The sequence below is a fragment of the Puma concolor genome, chromosome C2 (genome assembly GCF_028749965.1).
Source record: "Puma concolor isolate L17-30 chromosome C2, mPumCon1.1.hap2, whole genome shotgun sequence".
Taxonomy (NCBI): domain Eukaryota; kingdom Metazoa; phylum Chordata; class Mammalia; order Carnivora; family Felidae; genus Puma; species Puma concolor.
Window position 1 is genome coordinate 26328787 of NC_141675.1, and position 27897 is coordinate 26356683.

At 51.5% G+C, this 27897-nt stretch overlaps 1 protein-coding gene and 1 long non-coding RNA gene across 2 annotated transcripts in view; both read left to right on the forward strand.

Annotated features, from left to right (window-relative positions):
- SH3BP5 (SH3 domain binding protein 5) overlaps nucleotides 1-27897 on the forward strand; it is a 77495-nt gene that overhangs the window by 44998 nt on the left and 4600 nt on the right. The window contains exons 4-7 of the mRNA XM_025913389.2: nucleotides 15572-15736; nucleotides 24226-24356; nucleotides 26576-26618; nucleotides 27306-27525. Of these exons, the coding sequence (XP_025769174.2) occupies nucleotides 15572-15736; nucleotides 24226-24356; nucleotides 26576-26618; nucleotides 27306-27525 (559 nt within the window). The remainder of the gene's footprint in view (nucleotides 1-15571; nucleotides 15737-24225; nucleotides 24357-26575; nucleotides 26619-27305; nucleotides 27526-27897) is intronic.
- Nucleotides 12565-15559, forward strand: LOC147577156 (uncharacterized). Its single transcript, XR_015239967.1, has 2 exons — nucleotides 12565-14220; nucleotides 14458-15559. It is a non-coding gene; the product is annotated as an uncharacterized LOC147577156 (long non-coding RNA).

A 27897-nucleotide genomic window follows, 5' to 3' on the forward strand; every position in this document is an offset into this window, starting at 1 on the left:
GGGCAGTTTTCAAAGTGCTTTTCTACTATCTTGTGATGTGGCCAACTGCTGACATGAGTATAGAAACTTGGTCCTATGGATTCAGAGGGGGTAAAATTTCACCCAGGAACAAATTTTCTGGAGACCCACTGGGACCTGGGTTACGTATCTTTTTAGCTTGGAGGAGGCAAGGTGGAGTGGAAGGGGGAATTATTTCGATCTTGAGAGAATAGCATTCACACCACATAATTTAGCACAATTTAGTATATACAGTTAGGCCATTATTCAGGTGAGTTTTCACATCATGTAAATGGGCATTTCCAAGGAGAATTGCACCCAGAGAGGCATTAATCTGAGTGTGTGAGCCACAGAAGAAAAAGAATCACAAGGCATATTAAAAGATTGACCACAAGGGAGTTGTCTGGGGCTTATCATTGGTACCCAACCTGGTACCTTAATGAAACACGTATTTATTGAACAACTGCAGCCACGGGCCACTAGGGCTAGGTTTGGGGAATTTAAAAATTCAGTGACACAGTCCCTGTTCTTCTGAGGCTCCCCGGGTCACCACTGGTGATGGTGCTGCAGAGGTCATAGAAATTCCATGCACTGTGCAGAAAGGAGACTGTGGGTCCTGGGCCTTTTCTGCTATAGCACCGACTCCAAGGATTCTGGGTCTGTGGCACTGACCAGGTGTCTCTCATCACTGAGCCTGTGGCAGTGGCCCTGGGGTTGAGCTGTCCTACTGTTACCTCTCTTCCCTCATCTCCTTTTAGTCCCCCTCGGTGGGTTTCTCCCAGGCTTCCAGACCAAGAATAGAAAACTTTGAGAACCTTCTTTCCAGTCATCTGTTCCAGGTTGCCAAGTGAGTTAGTGTTAAAGGAAGTCACTTTGTCTAGAATGGGGGTGTCCTCTGCCTTGTTCATGGCAGCCTTGCAGGAGTGAGGCCCAGCAGCTGTGGACCGGTGGCTCATGGGAGACCAGCGCTGGCTGATACAAGGAGGCTCTCCAGTTGAGAACTTCTTTTTACGGATCCCAGCTGGCAGGGAAGGGGCCGTCAACAGTTACTCCCATTCATTATTTCTTGTCTCCGAGGCAGGAGGAATGTTCATGACTTTGAACCCATTTATTTTATTTATTTTTAAATGTTACTTGTTTTTGAGAGAGAACAAAAATGCTCCAGTGGGGGAGAGGCAGAGAGGGAGAGAGAGAATCCCAAGCAGGTTCTGTGCTCAGGCCAGAGCCCGACTCTGGGTGCGGTACGATGACTGCGAAATCACGACCTGAGCTGAAATCAAGAGTTGGACCCTTAACCTGCTGAGCCACGCAGGCACCCCTATTTTAGTCGTTTTAGAAAGCAGCCTCCAAATGGAGACAAGCGGAGCACAGGTAGCTTGTGAAAGTTCGGCATGTGGCATGTGTAGCCGGCGGGGGTGGGGGAACGAGGAGGAGGACGAGGGGAGCTCTGGATGGCTCTGGAATCCAGAGAGTTAGACTCCCTGTGGTGCGCTTAATGATGTCACTCTGTCCTTTATTGTCTGTATCACCTTAGGTTAGTTTCTTAGTGATCTGAATGTGATTCGAAGGAGTTGGAGTCTTTATTGTTTTGGGAATGGTGGGTGTCTCCTGAACCAGTCAACCGTAGGCTGCTAATTAGTCTTCCTGCCTATGTCAGCAGAGTGGGATCATGGCCCTCCTTAGCAAAATGGGATACAGGAGCCAGGGGTGGACAGTATAACCAGAGTGCCTGGGAGAGCAGCTTTGGGTGGGGATGTGTGTTCATCTCTGTGCTGGTCTTTGTGAGTGGTAAGGTATAAACCGTACTTCCTGCCCTCAGGAAGGTTTCATTGTGCAAACTTTCACGTACCCAGCTGCTTTTGGGCAGTGCGGGTCGACCTGAATGACTTCTCCATCAAGTGTTGGGAAATTAATCAGTGGAGGTTGAGAAAAGAGGGAAACATGTAAGTCCTAGAAGAATAGGACTGTTCACTGCAAGGAAGAGGCTGAAGGATGGCAAGGACTTTTTTTTTTTGCCTATGAAGTGTCATAAGAAAGAAGATATGATTGTTTAACACATGAGTCCAGCAAGCTGCAGTGAAAAGAGAATTCACAGAAGATGGGGTATTTGAGATGGGTTTTAAAGGATGAATAGGAGTTCCCTAGGTGGAGACAAGGACGAAGGGCATGTGTTGCTGGCGGAAGGCATGGGACATACAAGAGCGAGGAGCGTTGAAGGAATGGTGAGTGGTCGGGCATCACTGGGTGGATGGGAAGTGAGAACCTGGGCTGTGGCTGGTGGTGTTGGGGTGGGGAGGGTGTTAGGCAGGGAGTGACATCATCAAATATACACTTTGGACAGATGACCAGGTGTCCTAAGTGCTATTGTGTGAGACTACGTGGATGCCGTGCGGAGTTTCTATGGCTATATGAGATTGGAAGCTAGGAGACGAGTTGGAAAGCTTGTAAAATAATCTGGGTAAGAACCGATGCTGGACAACATCTGCTGAGGTTCCCTTAGGGCATGTTTGTTCCTTGGTGCAGAGCTTCGAGGGGAGGGGAGCTTGGGCAGGGCTCGTCAAGCCTCTGGATGCTCTACAGAGAAAACATCTTGGCCACAGTGCTCGGTGAAGTTGGTGTGCAGATGGTGTGGTGGAGATTGTTTACCGGACTGAGGGTGGCCCCCGGGGTCCTGTGATTTCTCATCCGGATCTAGGGAATCAGTTTTGGAAGTGTCCCTGCTGGAGAAGTGAGTAATACAGGGCTCTGTGTTTATGCTTTTCCTCTCTGGGCCACTGGAGTCAGAGGGCTTGGGTTTGAGTTTCCTGTCCTTTCTAGCACGTGACCTTGGGTCAGTTCTCTTAACCTCCGTTTCTTTGGATGTGAAATGGGTACAACAGGACTTAACCAGCAGGGGCTATAGGATAGATTCCGTGACGGGGGACAGCTGGCACACAGCAGGATTGAATAAACACCCTGCCCCAGCTCCTTTGTCCTTCCTCTCCCAGGGCAGTAGAGACGCAGGGAGGGACAGGACTTAGCCAGATGCCTGCAGTTCGGTTTCAGCCCGCCTTACGTGTGCTTTGTTGCCAGTGGGTACATGTATTTTTCTTCTCTGTCTCTGCCAGAGTCGGAGAAAGAGCTGAGGGCTTCAAGTCATAGCAGAAGAGACAGAGAGATGAGAACTTCTGGATCACTCGAGTGGTTTGGCCACTAGCAGGATGTTGGGGGGCCAGTGTTGGATCCCCACGTTTTGATGCAACTTAAACGTTGCACATGGGCAGGATGGGCTTTGAGGGATCAGGAGCCCTTTCAGTCTTGGAAACTTGTCTCTCGCTTGGACAGCATTCTGACTCTTTAACTTTCCCTCCTTGGCAGTCTTACTCTTCTGTGGTTTTATTTATTCTTTCGCTTAAATTTTGCCTTTAGTGAGGACAACCTTTGACAAATGTCTTTGGTTTCTCTATCCTTTCGGTGAGTAGTGTCTTCTTGAGTTTTGTGATTCTGTGGCAGGTAAATAGGCAAGCCTTCAAAAAACATTTCCTCACCATTTTTTATTATGAAATGTTTCAAGTATATACAAAAGGGAGAGAGTAGTCAGTGAACCCCCTGTATGCATCCCCAGCAGCTAACATCTTGCCAATCACGTCTTCTCCACTCTCCTGTTTTCTTCTTTTCTTCTTCTCCTCCTCCTCCTCCTCCTCCTCCTCCTCCTTCTCCTCCTCCTCCTCCTCCTCCTCCTCCTTCTCCTCCTCCTCCTCCTCCTCCTCCTCCTCCTCCTCCTCCTCCTCCTCCTCCTCCTTCTCCTTCTTCTCCTTCTTCTCCTTCTTCTCCTTCTCCTCCTCCTCCTCCTCCTCCTCCTCCTCCTCCACCTCCTCCTTATTTATTTTTATTTTTGAGGGAAAGAGCAAGCGGGGGAGGGGCACAGAGAGAGGGAGAATCCCAAGCAGGTTCCGCACTGTCAGCGCAGAGCCCTCTGTGGGGCTCAAACTCGCCCATGAGATCCTGACCTGAGCCAACATCAAGACTCAGGCGCTTAACCAACTGAGCCACCCAGACGCCCCTGTTTTCATATTTTACAATGTCACAGATATCCTATCACTTCTACTGTAAATACTTCAGTATTTTATCTCTAATAGATAAAAACTTGTAAAAGATCACATGTTCTTACCAAAGAAAATTAAAGTTCTTGTAATATTCTCTAGTACCCAGTCCTTTTTCAGATTTCCCCAGCTGTATCAAAAGTTTTTCTCACTATTAAAGCACCTGACCTGGAACAGCTGTTCTGTTTTGACTGGACAGTATGGGTCTCCCCTTGCCCTTGTGTTCTGCTATTGCTCAACCCAGTGACATAGTTTTGAGTGGATAGAAAGAACTATGGGGTAGATAAATAGCAAAGTGATAGCTGACTGAGAAGGGCACCGAGAAGCAATTTTGTGAACTTTTTATTTTGGGAAACTCGCAAACATGCGCAGTAAAAATGACGGCAAAAGTGAAACAGTTCGGTGGTCAGCTCGCCTGCTGAGTGACCGTTTGCACCTGTTTAAGCCGGACACTGCATTCCAGAATGACCTTGTGAGTCCTGCTGTGATTGTGTATCCTCAATACTGAAAACATAGCTCCCTGGGAGTTAACAGAATGCTTGGCATTCCCGTCTCAGGAGTCTGATGACTTACTTGTTCAAGGTTGTAGACGCAAGACAATGGCCCTTGTGGGTGCTAGGATTTGACCCCATTGCTCCCAGTTCTTTGGACGTAGTGTGCTGCCTCACGGAGGCCCAGCTGTCCTGTTGAATCAGCGCCAGCTCTGTGCAGGGCTTTGGAGCGTTTCTTTTGTCGCTACCGCGGTCTGTTAAGAGCTGGGGTCCCTGGGGGTTGGAGAGTTGCAAGGGGGGCCCATTTGTCCCCTTTGCTGTTCGAGGCACTGTATCTCTAGAGGGAAGTCCCCTGGAAGTGCCAGCAGCTGTGTGCACACTTGCCGGTAGAGAGAGCTATGCCTTGGGGGGGGGGGGGAGGGGGCCGAGCGGAGGTGGGGGTGGGGAGGGGTGAGGGCGACCAGCCACCTGGCTTCTCCACCGGAGGGGAAGAGGAGAGAAGTAGGGGATCAGAGCTTTGCCCCAGGGGCACCTCATGGCTTCTAGCCCTTGGCTCCCCGGCTGTGGCCGAAGGGAGGGAGATGCTGTCCCCAGTTCTGACACCCCAGTTCTTCCTACGCCCACCTCTCGGCCTCTCCATCCTCACAGGATACACGGCAGCAGCTGACTGGTGGGAGAAAGACTGTCATGTAGTTACAGAGTACGAGGTTTCTCTCCACGTGCGGGGTTCTGGTTCACCCCCAGCCCCCGCGCTGCAGCACAGACAGCATTCTTCACTCCCTCAGAATCCAGGGCGGTGATCAGGCCACGTGTCGTGGCCTTTTGTGGCGCGGGTCTGCGTCGTGTTTCCCTGGGAAGGAGGACGTGGCTTCCCTGATTGGTGTGTGTGTGTGTGTATCTGGCCTTGGGACGGGGTGATGCCGATGCTTCCTGGGTCCTGGGAATGACAGTGTGGGGGTCGAGGCGGGGAGGGAAATACATTTGAGTGGACTTGCAGAGAGGAAGGTGCAGCCATGCTGAATTTGGGGAAACCCTCCGCGTTTGAAGAATTTAAGAGATGGGGTATGTGACTTACGCCCTCGAGCAGGCCATTTTAACTTGTTAGGCTCTTGAATTTTCTTCCATAAAGTAAAAGGATTGGTTTACACCGTTTCCATTGCCTTGAGCCCGAAGACTCGGTGGTTTGTGGACCAGGGATCAAGGTGTGGTGGTGGCTCCTGGGACCGTGTTGGGTCACGTGGGCCTTGACTTTGAGCCTTGCTGCCGGCCTCTGCCTCGGGCCTCTGCCTCAAGCCTGGCCCCAGACCTTGCCGCTTTGTAATTCTGTAGCCAGCGGACACTGCTCCAGCCCAGCCAGCATGTGTGCGAGAGCAAGAGGAAGCCCGTAGAGGAACACGGATGTTGCCTTGATAGCTGGGGTGGGGACGGCTAGGCACCTGTCGTGTCCCTGCACCCACAGAAAGGATTTGGTTTGGGGTCCTGCAGGGAGGTGCCGCTCATGGTTAGCAGGTTTCGTAATCCGCTGGTAGTTGAATGGGGTAGGAGTATGTGAAGGGGTCAGAGACCTCCCGCTGGCCGACCAGCTCTGACCTGCAGAATTGGACTAAGTAGCCCCTGGTGGCCTGGGGAAGTACAAGGTATGTGCCTTCCTCCTGCCGGGAGCTTTTGGCTGAACTGGGAGATTCGGTAGGACGACAATGGTGCCACCCTAAAGCAGAGGGACAAGGGGCACACGAGTGGATCCGGAAGCCCTTTGGTCTGATTGGGATGCGTATGCTTGCGTCCAGAGGTGAGTTGCGGGCTGATGCCCAGCACAGAAGAGGAGACAAGGTGGGCTCAATCCTGGAGGAACCTCCCCAAAGCCCCCAACTGAAACCCTTGAGTTCGACCCACCCCTGGTCAGCGTGAGGCCCTGCGTGACCACGGGGAGTAGGGGATCATCCGGCCGGAAACTAAGTCACCGCACACTATTGGGTTGGCTGGGCCTTCCCATACCCAAGGTCTAGTCACGTCGTAGCCTCCAGGTTCATTATGGGTTTTTAATTTTTTTTTTCAGGTTTCTTAGAGAGAGAGAGAGAGAGACAGAGTGAGAGCAGGGGAGGGCAGAGAGAGAGGGAGACAGAATCTGAAGCAGACTCCAGACTGAATTGTCTGCACAGAGCCCGACGTAGGGCTGGAACTCATGAATTGCAAGATCATGACCTGAGCTGAAGTCAGGCTTAACTGACTGAGCCAGCCAGGTGCCCCATATTATGGTTTTTAAACGTATGATTATTTATAATCTAAAGCAGGAATGCAGATGCTGTTTTATTATTATTATTTTTTATTTTTTTAATGTTTATTTATTTTTGAGAAAGAGAGACAGAGCATGGATGGGGGAGGGTCAGAGAGAGAGGAGACACAGAATCAGAAACAGGCTCCAGGCTCTGAGCTGTCAGCACAGAGCCCGACACGGGGCTCGAACTCACGGACTGTGAGATCATGACCTGAGCCGAAGTCGGCCGCTTAACTGACTGAGCCACCCAGGCGCCCCTACCTGTACTATTTTGAAGCAGGTAATAGCTTTTTAATTTTTATTATTAAACAGCTCATCTCCAGGACAGAGCAAAACTATTTGACCTTGATTTTTCTGATCCCCTGAGGCTCCTCTGACCTGGGATCTGTTAAAGAGCTTTGGGGCCTGTCCCCTGAAATGGCTTCAGGCCCTCCATTATATCTCTCTCAGAACTGCGCACAGCTTCCTCATGGGTTTCAGATATACACACCATGGACCTTTCACTTAACTTAGAATCTCTATATCCTGTATTAGGCAATTTGCTGTTAACTGATAATGGCTCAACCTGTACCTGATAACAGTTGGGACTGAGTGAGAATTGTTGTCCCGTATGCTCAACTGATTCTTAGATGTGTACAAAATCGATCCAGGAAAACTGAACTGGGTAGAACTGATGAAAAGCTCCATGGCACAAGCTGCATTTAGTAAAGGTTGATATGGATGAAACTATTCAGTGGATCGAACCTATGGATTTGAAATAGGAAAGAACTGATCCTAATTAAAATAACTTCGACTAAAGAAAAATGAAAAAAATTAGGAACACTGGCTTTGAAAAATGATCAAGGACCTAAATGGGCTTAATGGCATTTTTTTCTAGAAAATGCTTTCAAATGAAAATGTGTCTACTCTGGGATAACTCTGATTAAAATGTTTGTATCCAAAACATCCTCAGGGGCCGAATGGCCTTGTCAAAATGGCCGGCACCCACCTCTGGCCAGACAGTAGTTTTTGCTCAGACAGAAGTTGTTTTTTGGTTTTTTGTTTGTTTGTTTTTGACTTTTTTTTAAGTTTGTTTATTTTGAGAGAGAGCATGCGCTCGAGCAAAGAAGCAGGGGAGGGGCAGAGAGAGAAGGAGAGCGAGAATCCCAACAGGCTCTCTGCTGACACAGAGATCGAACCCACGAACCGTGACCTGAGCTGAAATCAAGAGTCAGATGCTTCATGGACTGAGCCACCCAGATGCCACCCCCCCACCCCCAGAGGTTTGAAAAGGGAGAAGAAGGAGAGGAAAATTTCCGAATGGAAAGACTCAGACTGCCAGCTGCTGATGAGTGGGATTGCTCGGAATAGACACAAAACTCTAGAGGTTGAATCGAACTGAGAATGGATGCCGCTGTTGTCGCTGTCTGTTGTCCCCTTTGATGTTCATCCCAGACATGCCTCCCTCCCTGAGGCCAGCCCGGTTTTTGATCCTGCTTTCAAACGTTTTGATTTCCTCAGGTGGCCTGGAGGGGAATCCGGGACTTTTCTTCACGAGCTTCTAGCTGGAAGATGGGTTCTTTTCAGCGGCACATACAACATTCACTCTAAAGGGCAAGGGCAAAATTGTATCAAGTGTAAAAAAAAAAAAAAAAAAAGACAAAAGGCCGGGACAGAGGGTGTCCTCCTGGTGGTTGCTCAGTGCAGCGACCATACCCTGGCGCCTGTGGGGCTCAGGGCCAGCCCAGTCAGAGCACCGACCCGGCAGGAATAGGCCAGGCCTCTCTTTCCCCAGTGACCTGTGGCTTATGTCAGCTGAAGGGTCAGTGCTGACCTCATTCTCGGGCAGCCTCTGCTTCCCCCCCAGCAGGCTGATGTCTTTCCGACCCTGTTTAGATGGAAGTGGGCGTGCCCCCCACTTCCATTTCATGCCCAAGTATCCAGCGGCTTTTGGAAACCTCGTTGCTCTGTAACTTGCCCTTCCAGGGGGGCCCACACTTCTCTGTGTCTCTTCCATCCCCGCCCCCACCCCAGCTTCCCTGTGAGTGGGACCCAAGTTGTTCCCAACAGCAGATAGGGAAACGGTGTTGGGCGGCAGGAGAAGTTAAACCCAGCATTCAGGATCAGCTCCCAGACCCCATGGTCGGCATGCTGGCTCCACACTGTGAACGCTCTGCTCTGATGAAGCAGCCTGTTCCCTGCCCGCTCTTGGCGGAGGGGGGGAGCGGGGAACAGCGTGCTCCCCTTGGTGGTTGGCCTGGTTTCTCCTGGTAACCCCCCTACCTTCTTTGATCTGTGTAGCAGTGGCTAGTGTGGCCTTGATTAGGGTGAAGGCGTAAGACCCAACTTAGCTTGACCTCTTTGTGAGGAGTTTGTAGCCCCAGCAGGTGGTATTTAATAGAAATCTAGAATGGAGGCTCAGAGTTTGAACCTTGACCTCACCCTTGGTGATGTGGAGCAATTTATTCAACCTTTCTGCGCCTTGGTCTCCTTTATAAAATAGGGATGATCATTGGACCACCCTCATCGCATAATTTTGAGATGGAAATGAGGCACTGTACTCAGAACACCTTTCATACGTTATCGGACTCAGGAGAAATGCCCAAACAGTAACTGCTATGATTATTGTTTTATAACCATCTATGTCCACCCTTAGGGGTTTGCTAGTGGTCGAGTACAAGACTGGTCTCATCGTGGGGGCTTCCTCTGTGACTTAAGGCCATCCCCAGCTGGAGTATGGCTTTGGGAAGCCATGTGACAAGACTCCTTCATCTTTCCGGTTTCCTTAGCTGACTGGCTGGTGTGTTAGTGACACCTGCATGAGCCATAGTGAGAGGCAGCAGTCCCACACGACAGCTTGAATTCCCGTCTCATCTTTGGCCCCCTGAGCAGCTCTTCTTGCTGTGTATTAGTTACAGGTAGGCTGTCCAACTCTCCAATGATTGTGTCCTTGCCAGAGGTCTACACCTTGGCAGATACTGCCTGGCGGAAGAGAAACAGCCCTGTTTAGGGGTCAGAGGCTCTGGTTTCCTGGCTCTGGCCAGGCCTCAAGAGCTGTGTGACATTCGGCAAGTTGCCTTGCATTTCTGGGCTGTCTTTTGAAAAGTGAAAATGAAGGTCTTGAACCGGGTGGTCTGTAAACTTCCTCCTACTCTGAACCTTTGTTGCAACCACGTAAATGTCCAGATACCCTTGTTCCTTCCTGAGACCAAATATGGGCCGGGGTGGAAGTCCAGTGCAGCCTCTCTCTTCTCCCGACAGCCTCAACCACGGCGGACCTCTTCCCTCGTGCCCCCCCGGCCCCCCGCCCCGCCTTGTTGGTGACACAGGGTACCATATGTGTGAGTGCTTCATAGTCACAGCTGGCCCCAGGCCAGAGTCTAATGAAGGTCACTGTCAAATTCATTCGTAAGCAGCCTTTTAAAATTCTTTCCAGCGAGCTGTTTCCATGAAAGTCATTAGTATCCCTGAGTCATGAAGATATTTCAAATTTTCCTATGTTGCGTCTGACAGTGAAAACCCAGCTCCCCCAACATTTTCCTCGTCGGTGCTCTTCTTTTATTTTTAAAAAAAATTTTTTTTTTCCAACGTTTATTTATTTTTGGGACAGGGAGAGACAGAGCATGAATGGGGGAGGGTCAGAGAGAGAGGGAGACAGAGAATAGGAAACAGGCTCCAGGCTCTGAGCCATCAGCCCAGAGCCTGACGCGGGGCTCGAACTCACGGACCGCAAGATCGTGACCTGGCTGAAGTCGGACGCTTAACCGACTGCGCCACCCAGGCGCCCCTCGTCGGTGCTCTTCTAAGTAGAGCCTCAGCCAGTTTGCTAACTGGGTTTCTCTGCAATGAGACCCACTGTCTGATTTGTGTACACCGGGGAGTAATATATTCGTAACTAGAGTTTGAAAGGGCCTTTTTTTTCTTTTTTAGAGTTTGAAGATAAAACTTGTTGGTGTTGGCCGTGCCAAAGATTTCTGGGTGTCCTCTTTCATACATTGGTGAGAACCAGATAGTCAGCTCTTGGTGGGATTGCTAAGTCAGTTTCTGATTTTGGTGGTCACGTGTCCCCCTTGTGACGAGCTGTCTCGGAGGTAAGCCCTCCCCAGGTAGATATGTGTGTAAACTCATGGGTGCCTCCTGTATTTCCATGACCTAGCCTGGTGTCTCACCCTCTCCTGGATGAATCTTCCTTAGGAAACCTTTGATAAATCATTCTGTCTTCCCTGTGTTCCCATAGCGCTTTCCACCTCTGTTAAGGTCATGATCTGTCTTGGATTGGAGTTTGTACTGAACGTGTCTGTTTTCCTGACTGACTTGGAACCCCTTATTTGGTGTGGGCCCCCTGTCTCCAGAAATCAGGTTCCAAGACGTATCTCAGCAGTGTTGAATGGAGTATATCCTACTAGCAAGGGTACGATAGAATGCTCCCCGCCTTGCGTGTGCACCTGCCTGTGAATGTGGTTTTAGAAAATGTTTTATGAAATGTCTTACAAAGAAGCTATGAACTTTGGGATTCTTTAGGAATCCCCAAAAGTTTGGTTCCTTGGGCTTATTAGTAGTAAAATGGGCTGTGAGCAGCCAGAAAGCTGTTGAGGGAGATTTGGCCAGTCTATGCTAGTTGCTGTAGTCCCTTCTATCATGTTTACAGAATAGCCCAGCTGTATAGAAGGGAACATGTGATCACTTGGGTTTAGATTTAACCAAATGTAGCACAAAACTGGCTTAAACATGAGCCTTTATTATTTTTTTTTTTTTTCTGTCATTTAAAAAGTTAGGAGGTAGGCAATCCAGGGCAGGGACATAACTTACTTTTCTTGTATCCTTAGGAGAGTTGCCTCATGATCCAAAATGGCTGTTGAAGCACCAGCCATTGTGTTGATAACACAAATGGAAAGACAAAGAAGCCCTCTTGGAAGGCTCCAAGAGTGTCCATTTATATCTCATTAGCTACAAGTTAGTAACAGGAGTCTTAGCTAACTTGACGGCTGGGAAGTAAGGTCTTTAGCTGGCACATTGCCTCGCCGTAAGACACAAAGGCTCTCTCACCAGGGAAGATGGAGAGAACAGACTGTGGTCCTGAAGAGCCACCCACCATTTACTTGAATAAATGAGTAGGTAGGGAAGGGATGGAGAGATGCCATTTGGTTTCCGTGGGTCAAGTGCTGACTGAAGCCTCCGACTAGATCTTTGATATGACAAGGCCAGCACATTTCTGATACCACCACGTGGGAGAAAGAACCTTGAGGAAAATTCAGAAACTCACAGACTTGACAGAAAGCATGTTCTTCTAAAGGCCCCTTCAGACGGGCCTCCTTTTTTCCGTCCTTGTAGAGATCCGGTTCCCTTATTTCGAACTCATCAGATGCAAGATAGCAGGCGTAAAGGGTGTGGATCTGTGATACAGCAGCCACATTTCAGCTCGCTCTTTTGTTTGCTGGAAGAAAGAAAAGCTTCATAATTCAAATGGGGAGACCGGGGAGAGGGGGGGTGGGGGCAGGGAAGAGAGTTTACCCTTAAATGGTGCTGAATTGAAATACTAACATTTCCGGGGCACCTGGGTGGCTCAGTCGGTTAAGCGTCCGACTTCGGCTCAGGTTATGATCTCACGGTCCGTGAGTTCGAGCCCCGCATCGGGCTCTGTGCTGACAGCTCAGAGTCTGGAGCCTGTTTCGGATTCTGTGACTCCCTCTCTCTCTGACCCTCCCCCGTTCATGCTCTGTCTCTCTCTGTCTCAAAAATAAATAAACATTTAAAAAAAATTAAAAAAAGAGAAATACTAACATTTCCTTGAAAAAAACAAACACAAGTACAAATCCCACCTAGGGAACTGTTAGAATCCTGTGGGATTGATGGTCTCTTGGTGTGGTTCAAAGCCCATAGGTGGTCTGTGGGGCAGGTTGGGGGTAGCTTTGAAGTGCCAGGTCCCAGTGCCTCCCCGCTTGTCCCTCAGTGCACCTAGGCAGAAGGGGGTGGGAAAGCCACTGGGGCTATCCTCTCATGGGACTTCCATGGACTGGCCTAGAGGCCTGGGGTCTGGAGTGACGTGTCATGTGCCGAGAGCATCCACACGTGCTCAGTTGGTCAGTTCTGTAGGACGCAGGCCCCTTGTCCCCATGTGTGGCTGAGGCACGCCTGTGTGGGCATGTGGCCTGGGGCCACGCAGTGGTCACAGCAGGCAGGCCCCTGGGCTACTGGTTGAAGCATTAGCTGGGCGTTCGCTCAGTCCCATGCTCTTCATGTTTTTTGAAACTTTTTCTTTTTTTTTTTAAGTTTACTTACGTATTTTGAGAGAGCGCATGTGAGTGGTGGAGGGGAGGGGCAGGGAGAGACGGAGAGAGAGAAGCCCAAGTAGCCCAACACGGGGCTCTACCCCACCGACCCCGGAGATCATGATCTGAGTGAAATCAAGAGTCAGACGCTCAACCGACTGAGCCACCCAGGAGCTCCTGTGTCGTTTTTGATAGCAATGTACGTATTTTAATTTTAATTCTAGCGGAGTTAACATACAGGGCTATATTAGTTTCAGGAGTATGATATAGTGATTCAGCAATTCCATACGTCACCCAGGGCTCCTCGAGATACGTATGCCCTTCCATTTTGAAATTTTGATCCTCCTCTTTGTCAAGGTCTCCTGCAGATACCGTGTCTCATGAGGCCCCTTCCTCCTGGCCCCCCCACCAAGGCTGAATTTTTCAGGTCATCTTGTCCTCCGGTCCTCCGTTCCTGCTCATTCTCTTTTCGGAAGGAGCCCCGATTCCCTCTCCTGGAACCAGTTTCCTCTTCACACCCTGGTACTGTCTGTATCTCCCTCCAGTAGCAGTCTTCGTGCACAGCTCTTGAGGACAGTTTCTGGATGTCCGCTCCGTGCCTGTTTCTGTTCCCCGACCAGATTGTCATCCTGGAAGGTCAGGCTGGGTGTGGTGCACAGCACGAGTCCACCGTTTGCTGAAGGGTGGAGAGCCGCACCCACAGGGTCACAGAGCTGTTCCTTGCCTTGGGGGCTACTGTGTTCCAGGTCTGTTTTGTTCCCCTTAACCGTCTGTGCCCTGTGGTTCCTGAAGACTTCCTCTAAGTCATGTGAGACTCACCCTGGGGATGGATGGGGATGGTTGTTCCTCTTGCTCCTGAGCCCCAGGGGCTACCCCGTGGATGTCCCCGGGGTTTGTGGAACTGATCTGGTTAACCAAGGGTGGTGGGTAGGCGGCTGCAACGGGCCAGCGTGTGCTTGTGCTCTGCTGGGAAATTCAGAGTGGTGGCCGGAGGGTTTTGTTGCTGGTTCCTGATGCAATCTCATGGGCCACTCTTGGGGGAGAAGTGTTTACTGTCCAAAAGAAATAGAAAGTGAGCCAACAATGTAATTTTAAATTATCCGGTAGTTTCATTAAAAAAAAAAAAAGTCGAGGGGCGCCTGGGTGGCACAGTCGGTTAAGCGTCCGACTTCAGCCAGGTCACGATCTCGCGGTCCGTGAGTTCGAGCCCCGCGTCGGGCTCTGGGCTGATGGCTCAGAGCCTGGAGCCTGTTTCCGATTCTGTGTCTCCCTCTCTCTCTGCCCCTCCCCCGTTCATGCTCTGTCTCTCTCTGTCCCCAAAATAAATAAACGTTGAAAAAAAAAATTAAAAAAAAAAAAAAAAGTCGAAAGACACAGGTGAAATTAAGATAGCCTATTCAACCAACGATATCCGAAATACCATCATTTCATCATGTAGTCATTCTGAATACAGAGATGGTTAACAATTCTTTTTTTGTACTAAGTCTTTAAAATTTGGGGCGCTTTAGGGGCGCCTGGGTGGCTCAGTTGGTTAAGCGTCTGACTCTTGGTTGGTCTCAGCTCAGGTCATGATCTCACGGTTCGTGGGTTCAAGCCCTTGTGTCAGGCTCTGTGCTGACAGTGCAGAGCCTGCTTGGGGTCCTCTCTCCCTCTCTTTCTGCCCCTCCCCTGCTCGCTCTCTCTCTCTCTCTCTTTCTCTCTTTCTCTCTCTCAAATAAACTTAAAAAAACTAGTACAGAAAAATACCTTTAAAATAAAGTCTGGGGTGCTTTGCACTCAACGTGGATTAAGGACCTTTGAGGTGCTCAACAGGCGCGTGCGGCTGGCGGTGCTCTAACATACAGCCCGCTACGATTTGTGTCCGTCCCTCCCTCCGCCCGTCGCTGTTGGTGAGTGCGAATTGGGCGAGAGCCTGTCTGGCAGAGTGACAGCACTTAGTGGGACTTTGAGTAACTGGGGTCACAGCTCTGCTGCTCGCCCGCGTCGGGTGGCCTGGCCGGGTCTCTCAGAGCCACAGTTACCACCTGTAGAATGAAGGAGGCCGTTGGACTGCAATCCCCTGGGCCCCTCTGGCTCTGACCTGTGGGCAGGGAGCCACGGATCTGGGCAGGGATGGTGCTGGGAACTGCTGTGTCCGCCGTGGCATCCTTAGCAAATGAGAGCTGCTCTATGAAAGGCCACAGCCGGCCTCACCTGGCTTGTGAGGGGCTGGTTTGCCATCTCCAGCTGACTGAGCCGGCATCCGTATCTGACCTCTTGGGTCCTGGACTCTGGAAATCGTCTGCTCCTCTACCTGCTGCCTGTCCCCTTATCCAGCATTTGCGAGGCCCTGCAGGTGCCCGGCTGTCCCCACGTGGGAAGGCAGAGATGGACAGGGCAGCCCCAGACCCTCAGGAAGCTCATCTTTTGGAGGGTGTGACGGGCCAGAGGGAGCCCCTGCCGTTTCCTGAGGCCTCATGAGGGTTCTTTCTTGCACAGGCCCAGCTAGAAGCTCAGAAAGCCACGCAGGACTTCCAGAGGGCCACAGAGGTGCTCCGAGCCGCCAAGGAAACCATCTCCCTGGCTGAACAGCGGCTGCTGGAGGATGACAAGCGGCAGTTCGACTCAGCCTGGCAGGAGATGCTGAATCATGCCACCCAGAGGGTATGAGTCACAGCCATGTGTGCCGGGAGGGGGGGGGGCGTGGTTCGTGCGCATGTGTCTATGTCTGCAGGTGGGTGGGGGGGCATCTGCGTCAGTGCCTCCCCTTTGTGGGTGGGGGGTGGGAGCATCCTTCACACTGCTCGTCCATGCGATCCAGACTGGTTCTTTTATTTATTTATTTATTTATTTATTTATTTATTTATTTATTTATTTATTTATTTTAACGTTTATTTATTTTTGAGACAGAGAGAGACAGAGCATGAACGGGGGAGGGGCAGAGAGAGAGGGAGACACAGAATCGGAAGCAGGCTCCAGGCTCTGAGCCATCAGCCCAGAGCCCGATGTGGGGCTCGAACTCACGGACCGCGATATCGTGACCTGAGCTGAAGTCGGACCCTTAACCGACTGAGCCACCCAGGCGCCCCGCGACCCAGACTGGTTCTGACGAGCTCTGCGTGCCCTGCTTCTCCCAGCAGAGGCTTGGTGCCTAAAAACACTCTCTTAAAGTCACAGGCTGTCTCTCCCTGGGGTCTCTGCTGGCCTGGTACTAAGGCGTACTCGGAGTGAGTCTCCCAGTAATGGGTACAGCTGTTCCTTCCCTGGTCACTTGAGTTTGTCTGGTTCGGATCCTCTCTCTGAAGGTCTTGACTGTGGATTGGCCTTCCCAGAGGGACCAAGTTGTTTTCCGGGGTCTGTTCCCACTAAGTTCCAGGAGAATGGTTGAATATAGAATCCAAGGTGGAAAACCTTGATTAACGGCCCAAAACCACATAGGGCCTGGACTGTGTGTGTGTGTGTGTGTGTATGTATGTGTGTGTATGCATGCCTGCACGTGTCTATAACGTTGGCGGGAGGGTGGGGGCCATGGTAGATGAAACCAGAATCCAGTGGCCACTCTGGCTTGGCCTTTGGGCTCAGCTGGGATTTGAGGCGGCAGCACGGGAGCAGGAAGTGGGCCGTGTATGATCTTGACCCCAATTTGACTCCTAGGTTTTGTAGCCATTATTGTTCGGGTCTTTACCAGCTCACATGACCTGCGCTCTGACCACACTGCTCAGAATCGAGACAGCTGCTCGGTTCAGCAGGACTTGATACCTTCCCCTAACTCCACTGGGTTTTCTAGGAGTCGCACCTAGTGTTCTCGATACCCCCCGCCCCCCCAGGCTGACTTGGCTTGCCGCAGGGTGGGTGGGTGAGCTGACATGTGGCTCTGGCGGCTGCAGCTAAGGCCTGAGATGGAGGGGTGATGGAGAGGAGGCAGTGGGGGAGGGTAGCCGCAACTCCCCCTGGCCTTGCCACCTGTGGGGCTAGGAAAGTCAGGAGTTGGTGCCACAGCCTCTCCTTTTTCAATGTCACCTGCCACAGTTCAAGTCCCAGGGGATCTGATAATTAAAGATGGCCTTGTGCTTCCCTAAATAGAAAGCCTGACACGCAAATAAATGACTTCCAGTCAAATCAGCATCGACTGTACCACCTCCCTCTGAAGCCTGAGATACGGGCCTGGCTTTGTGTGGCTTTGGGCCTCCTGCCCCCTCGTGGACATGATGCCCAGAGAGCTAGACACAGGCCGAGCTAGCTTTTCTGGGTCAGCCCGTCAAAAACCCAAGTAGAAGTTGGAAATCTTGGAAGTTTATAAGCCACAGGCTGACAGATGTGGAAAGGACCAAAACAAAAAGAAGGGAGGTGGGGGATGGGGGGGTGGTGGTGGCTCAGTCAGTTAAGCATTTGACTTCGGCTCAGGTCATGATCTTCCGGTTTGTGAGTTCTGGCCCCGTGTCGGGCTTCTGCTGTCAGCGTGGAGTCCACTTTGGATCCTCTGTCCCCCTCTCCCTGCCCCTCCCCCTCTTGTTCTTTCTCTCTCTCTCTAAAAACATAAACACTTAAGAACAAAAGGGGGGGTAGCTTCTTCCAAGAAATTAGCGAAAGAGCCGTTTCCTTTTTGCCCTCCCTCCCCCCCAGCTGGAGCTCAAAATCAGCCTTAATAAAATCATTTCAGAAGCTGTTTAATCTGTCCTTTAAAAAGGAACAAATCACATGTATGCTTAAAACAACAACAACAGGGGCGCCTGGGTGGCTCGGTCGATTAAGCGTCCGACTTCAGCTCAGGTCATGATCTCACGGTCCGTGAGTTCGAGCCCTGCGTCGGGCTCTGTGCTGACAGCTCAGAGCCTGGAGCCTGTTTCAGATTCTGTGTCTCCCTCTCTCTCTGCCCCTCCCCTGTTCATGCTCTGTCTCTCTCTGTCTCAAAAATAAATAAACGTTAAAAAAAATAAAAATAAAATAAAAATAAAACAACAACAACGAAAGCATATATTTTGTAAGTCCCAGGGCCCTAGCATGGATGGTGAGCGGCTGGTCAAGGAGAGGTGTCCCCAGGACCTCTACGTTGCACAACTCTTGGGAGCACCGTTTATGCCATTGTCTTTGAGAATGATGCTTCTTGGGGTTGGGCAGTGCATAACTTGGGCTGTCTAAGAAGGCAGTGAGGTCACACGGGCTCCTAAGGGCCTGGGAAGGGTCATCTGATGTGTGCCCTCCCTGAGGCCACTGGAGGTTTCTAGGCGGTGGGGATGACAACTGCAGATTAGCAGGTGCTCCGGGTCACAGGCCGGGATTTCCCCCCTGGAGCCGCCATTCTGTTTTCCCAGGTTCCTTTACGGTTGCACAGGTTTGAACCACTGAGAGAGAAGCAAAGTTCGAAACTGAAACCAGCAAGAGACAAGGCTCTGGTGGCAGAGCCTTCCCCAACCAAGGCCCTTTGTTGCTGAGAACCTTAACCTGGAACGGGGCATGCGGAATTTGATGGGGGTGGGATGCAGACCCTCACTTTCTGCCTGGCTGTGGGTCTCTGTCTGGATTTAGCACTTCGCGAAGTGGGGCTCGTGTTGCCTGCTCCCCAGACCTCATGGGGCTGGCACACCCAACCTGCTGCATGCTGGGTGGTGAAGACAGTGACGAGTGCAGACTGTTTCCTGCCTTGTCTGACTTCCGGATGCTCCAGGAAGCCCATTCCTTCAGAAGGAGCTAGCTTTATCTCACCCTCTTCTTCCGAGGAAAGTGCCACTTAATGGTCTAGTCAGGGATCCAGAGCTCAGAAAGGTCCGCCGTCTTGAGAAAGTGGCAGTGGTTTGGGCTGCGTGATTCTCTCACCCCAGGCAATTGGAGAAATGCTGGAGTGAGCGCCCTTGTTCCTTGCCCAAGCCCATCAGTGTGTCCCCTTTTCTCCCTTTAGACTTCTTATGGTGATGTGGGGCAGCCACACCCTGAAGCCATGGCTGAAGCCAGCATTCTAGGAGACCCTAAGCAATGCCAGGAGTCCCAGTTTCTCTGTTAGGCCACATGTAATGCCAGACAGGGACAAAGGGACAGTTCTCCACTCGCTGTTGGGGTGAAGGAGGGCCTTAAAAGCCACAGTGGGTGAGGCAGCGTGGCTGAGCAGGCCATACCTGTACGTAAGTGGCTTTCCAGAGGACACACGGCCTAGGGTCCCTGCTGCTCACCACTTGGGGCCTTGGGCAGCAGAGGCCCCTACAGCCTCGGCCATTTTGGCCTTGAAACAGCCTTTTTGGGAAGGGGATAGCTTTTCATCAAATGGGAGAGGAGGCCCAGCATCTGAGGGGAGAGGAATTGGCTTTTCTTTAAAAACAAAAACAAAAACAAAAAACATTTTTTTTTAATGTTTATTTTTGAGAGAGAGTGTGAGTGGGGCAGGGGCAGAGAAAGACGGAGCCATGGAATCCAAAGCAGGCTCCAGGCTCCGAGCTGTCAGCACAGTGCCTGACGCGGGGCTTGAACCCACAAACTGTGAGATCATGACCTGAGCCGAAGTTGGATGCTCAACTGACTGAGCCACCCAGGCGCCCCAGAATTGGCTTTTCCGATTGATAGCTATTGAAAGAGAGCAGATCGGGGAAGGGGCTGTGACTTGGAAATGGGGAGGCATTAACTGTGGGTGAGCAGGCAGCAGGTGGCCTCCGGGGAGGAAAGGGCACAGGGCCAGTGTCTCGCCCCAGGTCTGGGTGCGTGGAGACTGCCTGGCAGCGGGGATCCAAGGCCTGGGGTGGCACACGCGGAGCCGGTGAGGCCAGCTGCCCTGGGCTGCCTCCCGCACGGTGGTGAGAAGCCATCTCCGCGGGCCCCCTCGCCCAGGGAGGCAGCAGAATCAGAAAACAGTGAGAAGCTGACTGAGGTTCTGAGAACCCGCAACCGCCCTCCCTGGGAGGACCCTGATCTTGGCTCTGGGATGTCAGGGGTGGTGGAGCGAGGGTGGAACGCTTTGGGGCTTGAAGCGGAGTTGAGAAAGGGGGAATGCGAGGCCACGAGGAGCCAGGCCAGGTAGAGGTCTTCTGGCCGGTGCGGGTGGTTCTGTAGGCGTGGGGCCAGGGGGAGGCTGGGCCCAGTGCAGCTGGCACACCAGCTCGGTGCCCATCGGGATCCGGGCAGGACGGCCGCAGCTGTTTGAGCAGCTGTGTGCTGCTGTGAGCAGGGTCCCTCGGACCGTTGGGACCCAGCTGCCTGCCTGCCCTGGGCTTTCAGGAGGGGGCCAGTCGGGCACTCCCGGACCCCACGCTTCTCTCTGTCCTGCTGACCTAGGAGGAGGGTCAGAGACCTGTGTCTTTCCCCGGATCCTGAGCACAGGCGGCTGCTGGCCCGCATGCTCTCCCCAGGGCCCCCTGCCCGCTTGCCTGCCCGTGCCTATCCTGGAGCGGACCCTTTGGCGCTGGTTCTAGCCACTCGGGGCCACCAGGCCCCAAGCCTTGCCGTTGGGCCCTGGTGGATGGTCGGTTCTTGAGCATTTGGGACAGACCCTGAGATGGACACACCCAGAAGTGGACACAGCCAGAGGGTCACCTCCAGGACTGGGTCCTCTCTGGGGAGAGAGTTCTCAACTACCCCGAGGGAGTCCAAGACTGTTCCTATTGAACAGTTCCTTCCTTCCGGAGCCTTCCAGCTCCAGGAGAAGAGGTGGGAAGCCCAGCACTGCCTGTCTTCCTTTGTTGAGTCCTCACGCACATCCCGGTGGGGGTGGCAGATGGGGCTTGGGGGATGTGTGCGAGGCAGGAGAGGGCTGTCCGTGCTGACCCCGTTTCAGCCAGCCCTGCTTCCTCCCTTCATAGCCTTGACCCCAGCTGCCTGCCCTGAAGACCTCTCTCGAGTGCCCCCTCCGAGCTGCCGTGGCCGTCCTGACAGCCCAGACCCCCTGCTGCCTTGAATGGAGGCCGCTGCTGCCGGGCAGATCTATCCCTGCTGGGCTGTCCGCCCGAGGTTTGGTCTGCGGCGTGCCCCGTGCGCACGGCAGGTGCTTGAGCACCGTGTGTGGCTCCGAATTGAGTGGGAAGGTGGCAAAAACGCCAGAGCATGGCACAGACGTGGGGGCAGCTCTGTGCAGAGGTTAGAGTCAGGACCCAATAGCTATCGATCCCAGGCTCGGAGGAGGGCAGGGGTGGCCCCGGGAGGCCCAGGGTGATGGCTGTGTGCACCCCAGTTCTGAGTTGCACCTGCCCATTGGGTTGCTCGGCCCGGCCCGTGACTGCCCTGGGGTGCTGAGGGACTTAGTTGTTGCTTTATTTCGTGGCTCGCCCTGTTTCCTGTGGCTTCGGCCTTCCTAGTGGAGCCCCTGTTCCCATGCTGCCCTGCCCTCTCTTTTCCCGCCATTGCAGACCTCTCGTGCCTGATGCTGGGCTTCCGATGGGGGTGCTCCTTGGTTACCCTGCAGCCAAGGCAACATGCATGGTGTCTTTCTCCCTGGAGTTGGAAGGAGGAGTTCGGGGGGTTGGGGGTCTCCTCCAGGAGCTGGGGGTTGTTTTTCTGTGGGAGTGCAGATCGGGATGGGATATGGCAGACATGGCCTGGTAGGGGTGAAGCGGGGGACCGTGACACGTCTCTTCCTCAGTCTTCACTGGCTCCAAGTCCTCGGAGCTTTCTGAGTGTTTAATTTCAGACAGACTAGGCTTCTTTTTGCAGACTAGGGGCTGAGGTAGATGAGGGCCTGTGTGCAGCTGGTGTGGATCCTGCTTCTGGTGGGGACCCTTCTTGTTCTGTAGCCACAAATCACAGCTTTTGTGAATCGGTCTATTTAAAATGCTTTCGCCCGCTCCTTGAAGGGAACCCTGTATCGCCTCCTGTTGTAATGGGACAGTTCTCCACCAGTACGAGTCTTCATCTGCCTGATAAACTTGGGGTTTGTGCTTTCATGAGGGTTACACCGGTAAGTCCTTAGCACTTACCATTTAAGACGAGGCTGAAGAATTACTGCGGTTTCCCTAAGTGGCCAAGTTTTTGTGCACTTCGTTTCAAAATTGTGAAATCTTTGGTGTTTGAAGCCAAGGGAAAGGGGTTTCTTAGCCCCTTGGGCTTGGTTGAGAAGTCATTTTAGGGAGCATGTCCCCTCCTGCCCGCTTAGCTCAGTTCCTCATACTTCCCTGCTTTGACGTGGTTTTAATTCTTTTGTTTAAAAGTGTCTCAAGCATTGAAGCCTTTTGCTAAGGTATGTATATTTTTAAAAAAGAAAAACATAACTGGTAAATATAAAGCGTTCAAAATTTTAACTCTCTCATTGAGGACACTAATGAGGTGTTACAGTTATTTCAAAGGAGAATTACACACACACACACACACACACACACACATCAGGAATGCTGAAATGAATTTACAAACATACAAAATTGGTCAATATTTACGGGCAATCAATAATCAGATCCATCTCTACCGGGACATAATTCATCTTCATTTCTAGGGAGAAGAATCATTTGTATTACTATTCGTTTCTACAACGTGTACAGGGTTGTAAAATACCTCCTAGACCATAAAACCCAGGATAACCTGGAAGGGTACACTAGACAGGACACCCACTAGTTTTTTTATGCTCATTTGAGTCTTTCATAATTTTTTCCGACACTTTAAACCATTTTTTTTTTTTTTAAAGTTTATTAATTTGAGAGAGACAGAGTGAGTGAGCACGAGCAGGGTAAGGGCAGAGAGAGAGGGACGGGGAGGACAGAGAGAATTCCAAGTAGGCTCCACACTGTCAGCACAAAGCTGGATGCAGGGCTCGAACTCATGGACTGTGAGGTCATGACCTGAGCCAAAATCAAGAATCGGACACTTAGTTGAGCCACGCAGGCGCCCCTAAAATCCTTCTTATGAGTAAGTGCATAAACAAACGCTCTCAGGGCTGCCTGGCTATTGACTGGAGGGGATAGTAGGGCGTCAGCAGCCTCAAGTTAAAGGCATGCTGGTGCCTCCCTAAAGTTGTCCTGCTGGGGTCCAAGGGAGTGGACCCATGACCTGATGGCCCTCTGGGCTCCACTCTGATGCTCTTCAAGTAAAAATAAGTATGGGCCTGTAGCCTGACCTCGCCCCTGCCTCCAGTTGACTTTAATTATTTTTAATTTTTTAAGTTAAAAATTTTTTAAGGATTTATTTTTGAGAGAGAGTGAGCACGAGCGAGCATGAGTGGGAGAGGGGCAGAAAGAGGAGACACAGAATCCGAAGCAGGCTCCAGGCTCTGAGCTGTCAGCACAGAGCCCGATGTGGGGCTCAAACCCACGAACCATGAGATCATGACCTGAGCCACCCAGCCAACCGGTTGACTTTATAACACGTGTGTGAGCTCTAACAGGAAGATGGGTTAGAACTGGTGAGCTGGGCCTGTGGCCTCAGCTGCCTTTCGTTTCCTTCATCTTCTCTCCTCAAGGCAGGCCTCCTTCTGATGCTTTTCTTTCGGTAAGAACTAACATTTCCATGCGTTGGGGAATGTGCTTTCAGCCTCCTTGTTTTTGGCCATCGACGGCTCCTGATTGTTGGTTTTAAAACTCATTTTTATCAACAGGCTCAACACAATGTTTCCTCCAGAATTTCCTGCCAGGATGCTGACTGGTCTCCTCCTGGTCACGAATGTCTGTGAACCTCAAACTCTTGATATGAATGACTTGGTACTAATTTGTTTAAATGTAACGTTTGACTCCTCTGGATCCTGGGTTCTGGTGTGTCCATTGGCTAATGCTGGATATTTGGGAAAGGGCCAACAAGCTGAGATTGCGATTGCCTTGCTATTCTGATGCGGTCATGCCTGGTTGTGCTAGGCGTGACCGTCCCTTGACATCTCTGCTGGTGCCGTTGGCCCATTTGCAAGCTCGTCAGCCCCTGTCCCGAGGCAGGAACCCAGGAGTCCATGGTGGCTACTTAGTGCCAGGAGGGAGGAGCAGGAGAAAGTGGACATCGGTTGACTCACAGAATGTTTCAGTTTTCTCTGATTTTTCTTTCTCCTTGTTTACTTTCTCAGTCATTGCCACAGCCAGTTTTGGCTGTTTAATCTCACCTGATAAGACTTTGCCGGAACAGATCGATGAGAAAAGTGATCCTCTCCTGTATGGAATTTAGTTTAATCTTAGTCCACTAAATCCCTCGAGGAATATTTTTAAAAAATGATATAAGTAATACTCCAACGGGGGACAGTCTGGTCAGCTGACATCTGCTGTTGTTTGAAGGTCATGGAGGCGGAGCAGACCAAGACACGGAGCGAGCTGGTGCACAAGGAGACCGCGGCCAGGTACAACGCGGCCATGGGCCGCATGCGGCAGCTGGAGAAGAAACTCAAGAGAGCCATCAACAAGTCCAAGTGAGTCTGGCCACATGGGTCCCCAGCGCTGTGTGTGATTGTCCTCCTCGTGCAGCTTCTTCTCCTTTCGTGTTCTCAGGGACCTGCCTCATCAGAGCTTCCCGTCCAGGGCTGTGTCTGCCCCCCAAATTCTGTATAACCCCCAGAGGCAGGAAGTGCTGCTCCAGGCACGACCGACCCAGGAGACAAAGAAAAAGCAATTTCAGAAGCAAACTATTGCGTGGTTCATTGGCTGGGGCTTGGGGCTGGCCTTTGGGAAACTCTGATTGTGCCCTTGGCTCTGGGGCAGCCAGTGTGGACGAGCCCTGTCCTTCATTTTACCTGTCAGCATACTGGGGAGGAGCTGTGTGGACCAAGAGCTGATGAGATGACCCAAGACTCGTTTTGATGGGGGTTTTTGCAAACTTTTTTCACTATTCCTCCTATGTATTTTTATTTTTAATTTTCATTATTATTTTTAACTTTTATTTTTTTAATTTATATCGAAGTTAGCATAGAGTGCAACAATGATTTCAGGAGAAGATTCCTTAATGTCCTTTACCCATTTAGCCCATCCCCCGCACCCATTCCCTCCAATAAACCTCTGTTCTCCATATTTAAGAGTCTCTTATGTTTTTGTTCCCCTCCCTGTTTTTATATTATTTTTGCTTTCCTTCCCTTATGTTCATCTGTTTTGTCTCTTAAAGTCCTCATATGAGTGAAGTCATATGATATTTGTCTTTCTCTGACTTATTTCACTTAGCATAATACCCCCTAGTTCCATCCACGTAGTTGCAAATGGCAAGATTTCATCCTTTTTGATTGCCGAGTAATACTCCATTGTGTATATATATACCACATCTTCTTTATCCATTCATCCATCAATGGACATCTGGGCTCTTTCCATACTTTGGCTATTGTCGATGGGCTGCTATAAACATGGGGGTGCATGTGCCCCTTTGAAACAGCATTCCTGTATCCCGTGGATAAATGCCTAGTAGTGCAATTGCTGGGTCGTAGGGTAGTTCTATTTTTAGTTTTTTGAGGAACCTCCGTACTGTTTTCCCGAGTAGCTGCACCAGCTTGCATTCCCAGCAACAATGCAAAAGAGATCCTCTTTCTCCGCATCCTCGCCAACATCTGTTGTTGCCCGAGTGGTTAAGGTTAGCCATTCTGACAGGTGTGAGGTGGTATCTCGTTGTTTTGATTTATATTTCCCTGATGATGAGTGATGTGGAGCATTTTCTCATGTGTCGGTTGGCCATCTGGATGTCTTCTTTGGAGAAGTGTCTATTCATGTCTTTAGCCCATTTCTTCACTGGATTTTTTTTTTGAGGGGTGGGGAAGTTGTTGAGTTTGATGCGTTCTTTATAGATTTCGGATACTAACCCTTTATCTGATATGTCGTTTGCAAATATCTTCTCCCATTCCGTCAGTTGCCTTTTAGTTTTGCCTTTTATATATTTTTAAATAGTAATCATCTTGGGGACATGCTCCCTGCTTCATTCACAGTTGCTGGGTCTCCAAGCAAAAGAGCTTCGTAGCGGGTGAACAGCTGGAGAAAAAAGTGCTGGTCTAGTCTTAATGCTCAGACACCCAAGTTCCTAAAAAGAGCCAGGGTCTTTTGACCCAGAGCCGGAGGACTAGTAGAATGTTGGCATTTGTGCTCTCTCTTGCCCATGACCTGGCCAGGTCTGCGGACCGTCTGATACCTCCGGTCCTGGACAGAATTCAAGAGGACCAGTCTGAGACCCCCTCATTTCGGTGAGGGAGGGATGGCACTTTTCCCTTCCCCCAGTGACCTCAGCAGAGAAGGGAATGTGTTGAGGCAGTCCCCTCCCCGGCCCCATCTAGCCTTCATTCTCGGGGGTGCCGACGTCTTCCTTGGGAGAGGAGATCCGGGCTGCCTCAGCCGCCGGGCACACCCTGTGTGGCCCTGAACAGCCTCCTAGAGAGGAAAGCGAGCCAGGATAAGCGTTCCCATGTGCGGGTTCTGCAGATCTTGAGGCGGGCCTTCTGTCAGCTCAGCCCCGGGTGAGTCCAGCAGCATTGACTGGCTCATGTATCTCCCTGGCTCCAGAGCTGGGTGCGTTCTCTTCATCTCATGGCCTTGTCAGGGTTTGCTAAATCCCGGGCGGGTGGCCTGCCAGCCATAGCTAATGCCTCTTATCTGCCCTGTGCTGTCTACTGTGGCCATCGTATTCTGTTACTCTTACGGTTTTCCTTTGTGTCTTCCACAGGCCTTATTTTGAACTCAAGGCAAAGTACTACGTGCAGCTTGAGGTAGGTGTGGCCTTCTCTGGCTTGGTCGTTGATGGGATTTTTCTGCCCTCGAAGTCCCACTTTTGTGGTAGCAGAGCTTTCAAATGGCGCATTTGCCACAAGAGGAGGGTGGGGAGAGACACGTCCTTGACTGAGCGTTCAGTCCTCGAAATGGTCTTCGTCGGGTCTTCAGGGAGTGGCCTCTGAGGTCCTGTAAATCTGCCATTCAGCCGCTTGCTGTATCGTGCTGGGGTGGTGGCTCTCAGTGGCTCCGGGGGCCAGGGGCCTCAGCATGCCCGTGGAGGTGCGGATTCCTGAGCCCCACCCCAGGTCTACCGAATTCGAAACTGCAGGTGGAGCCTGGCCGGCCGAGTTTTAAAAGGCCTCCAGGGGAGTCAGATGCAAACTCCAGGGTGAAAAACCACAGTACAAGGGCTGGAATGTGTGTTTGCCACCCGCTGATGTTTCTCCGATGGGGTTTATTCTGCCAGCGGTAGTTTCTGGTTATTGGCTTGAGTTTATCACCCGGATGGGAGCTGGGGCTGGCGTGTGGAGACCGGATAAGAGAAAATCAGCTCAGCAGTCCTGTCTCAGGGAAGTCGGGGGAGTGGAGTGAGTGCTGGGCAGAGAGTGTGCTTGAACCTTGACCTCGATCCCGAGGCCGGTAGGGGTGCCTCCACTTACCGAGCCTTCTGTTGTCCTGACCAGCAACTGAAGAAGACCGTGGACGACCTGCAGGCCAAACTGGCTCTGGCGAAAGGCGAGTACAAGACGGCCCTGAAGAACCTGGAGATGATCTCGGACGAGATCCACGAGCGGCGGCGCTCCAGCGCCATGGGGCCTCGGGGCTGCGGTGTGGGGGCCGAGGGCAGCAGCACGTCTGTGGAGGACCTGTCGGGGAGCAAGCCTGAGCCAGACGCCGTTTCGGGTGAGCTGGGGCTCGTGTGCGCCTGGGAGATGACGCAGCTTGTGTGGTCTCCTTCCAGGCCCGTCTCGCCGATCGTGGAAGGGCCTGAGAGTTGGGCACGCCTCAGGGCTCTTTCTGGTGGCTTCCCACATCTTGTGGAACACTGTGTTCATCAGGGTGCTACTGAGTGTTCCTCGGAGTCAGGATTCTGTGGTGCCTAAGTTCAGAAAATGTTACACTTTGACCCCTGACGTTCGGAGTACCTATCAGAACATTCAGGGCTCTGAGAAGTACTGCAGGAAAGAGGAGTTGCCTATGAATAGGGACCGTGCAATCAGATTTGATTCAAATCCTGGCTTCCCCGTAGTACATGATGTGGGCAAGGGCTTAGCT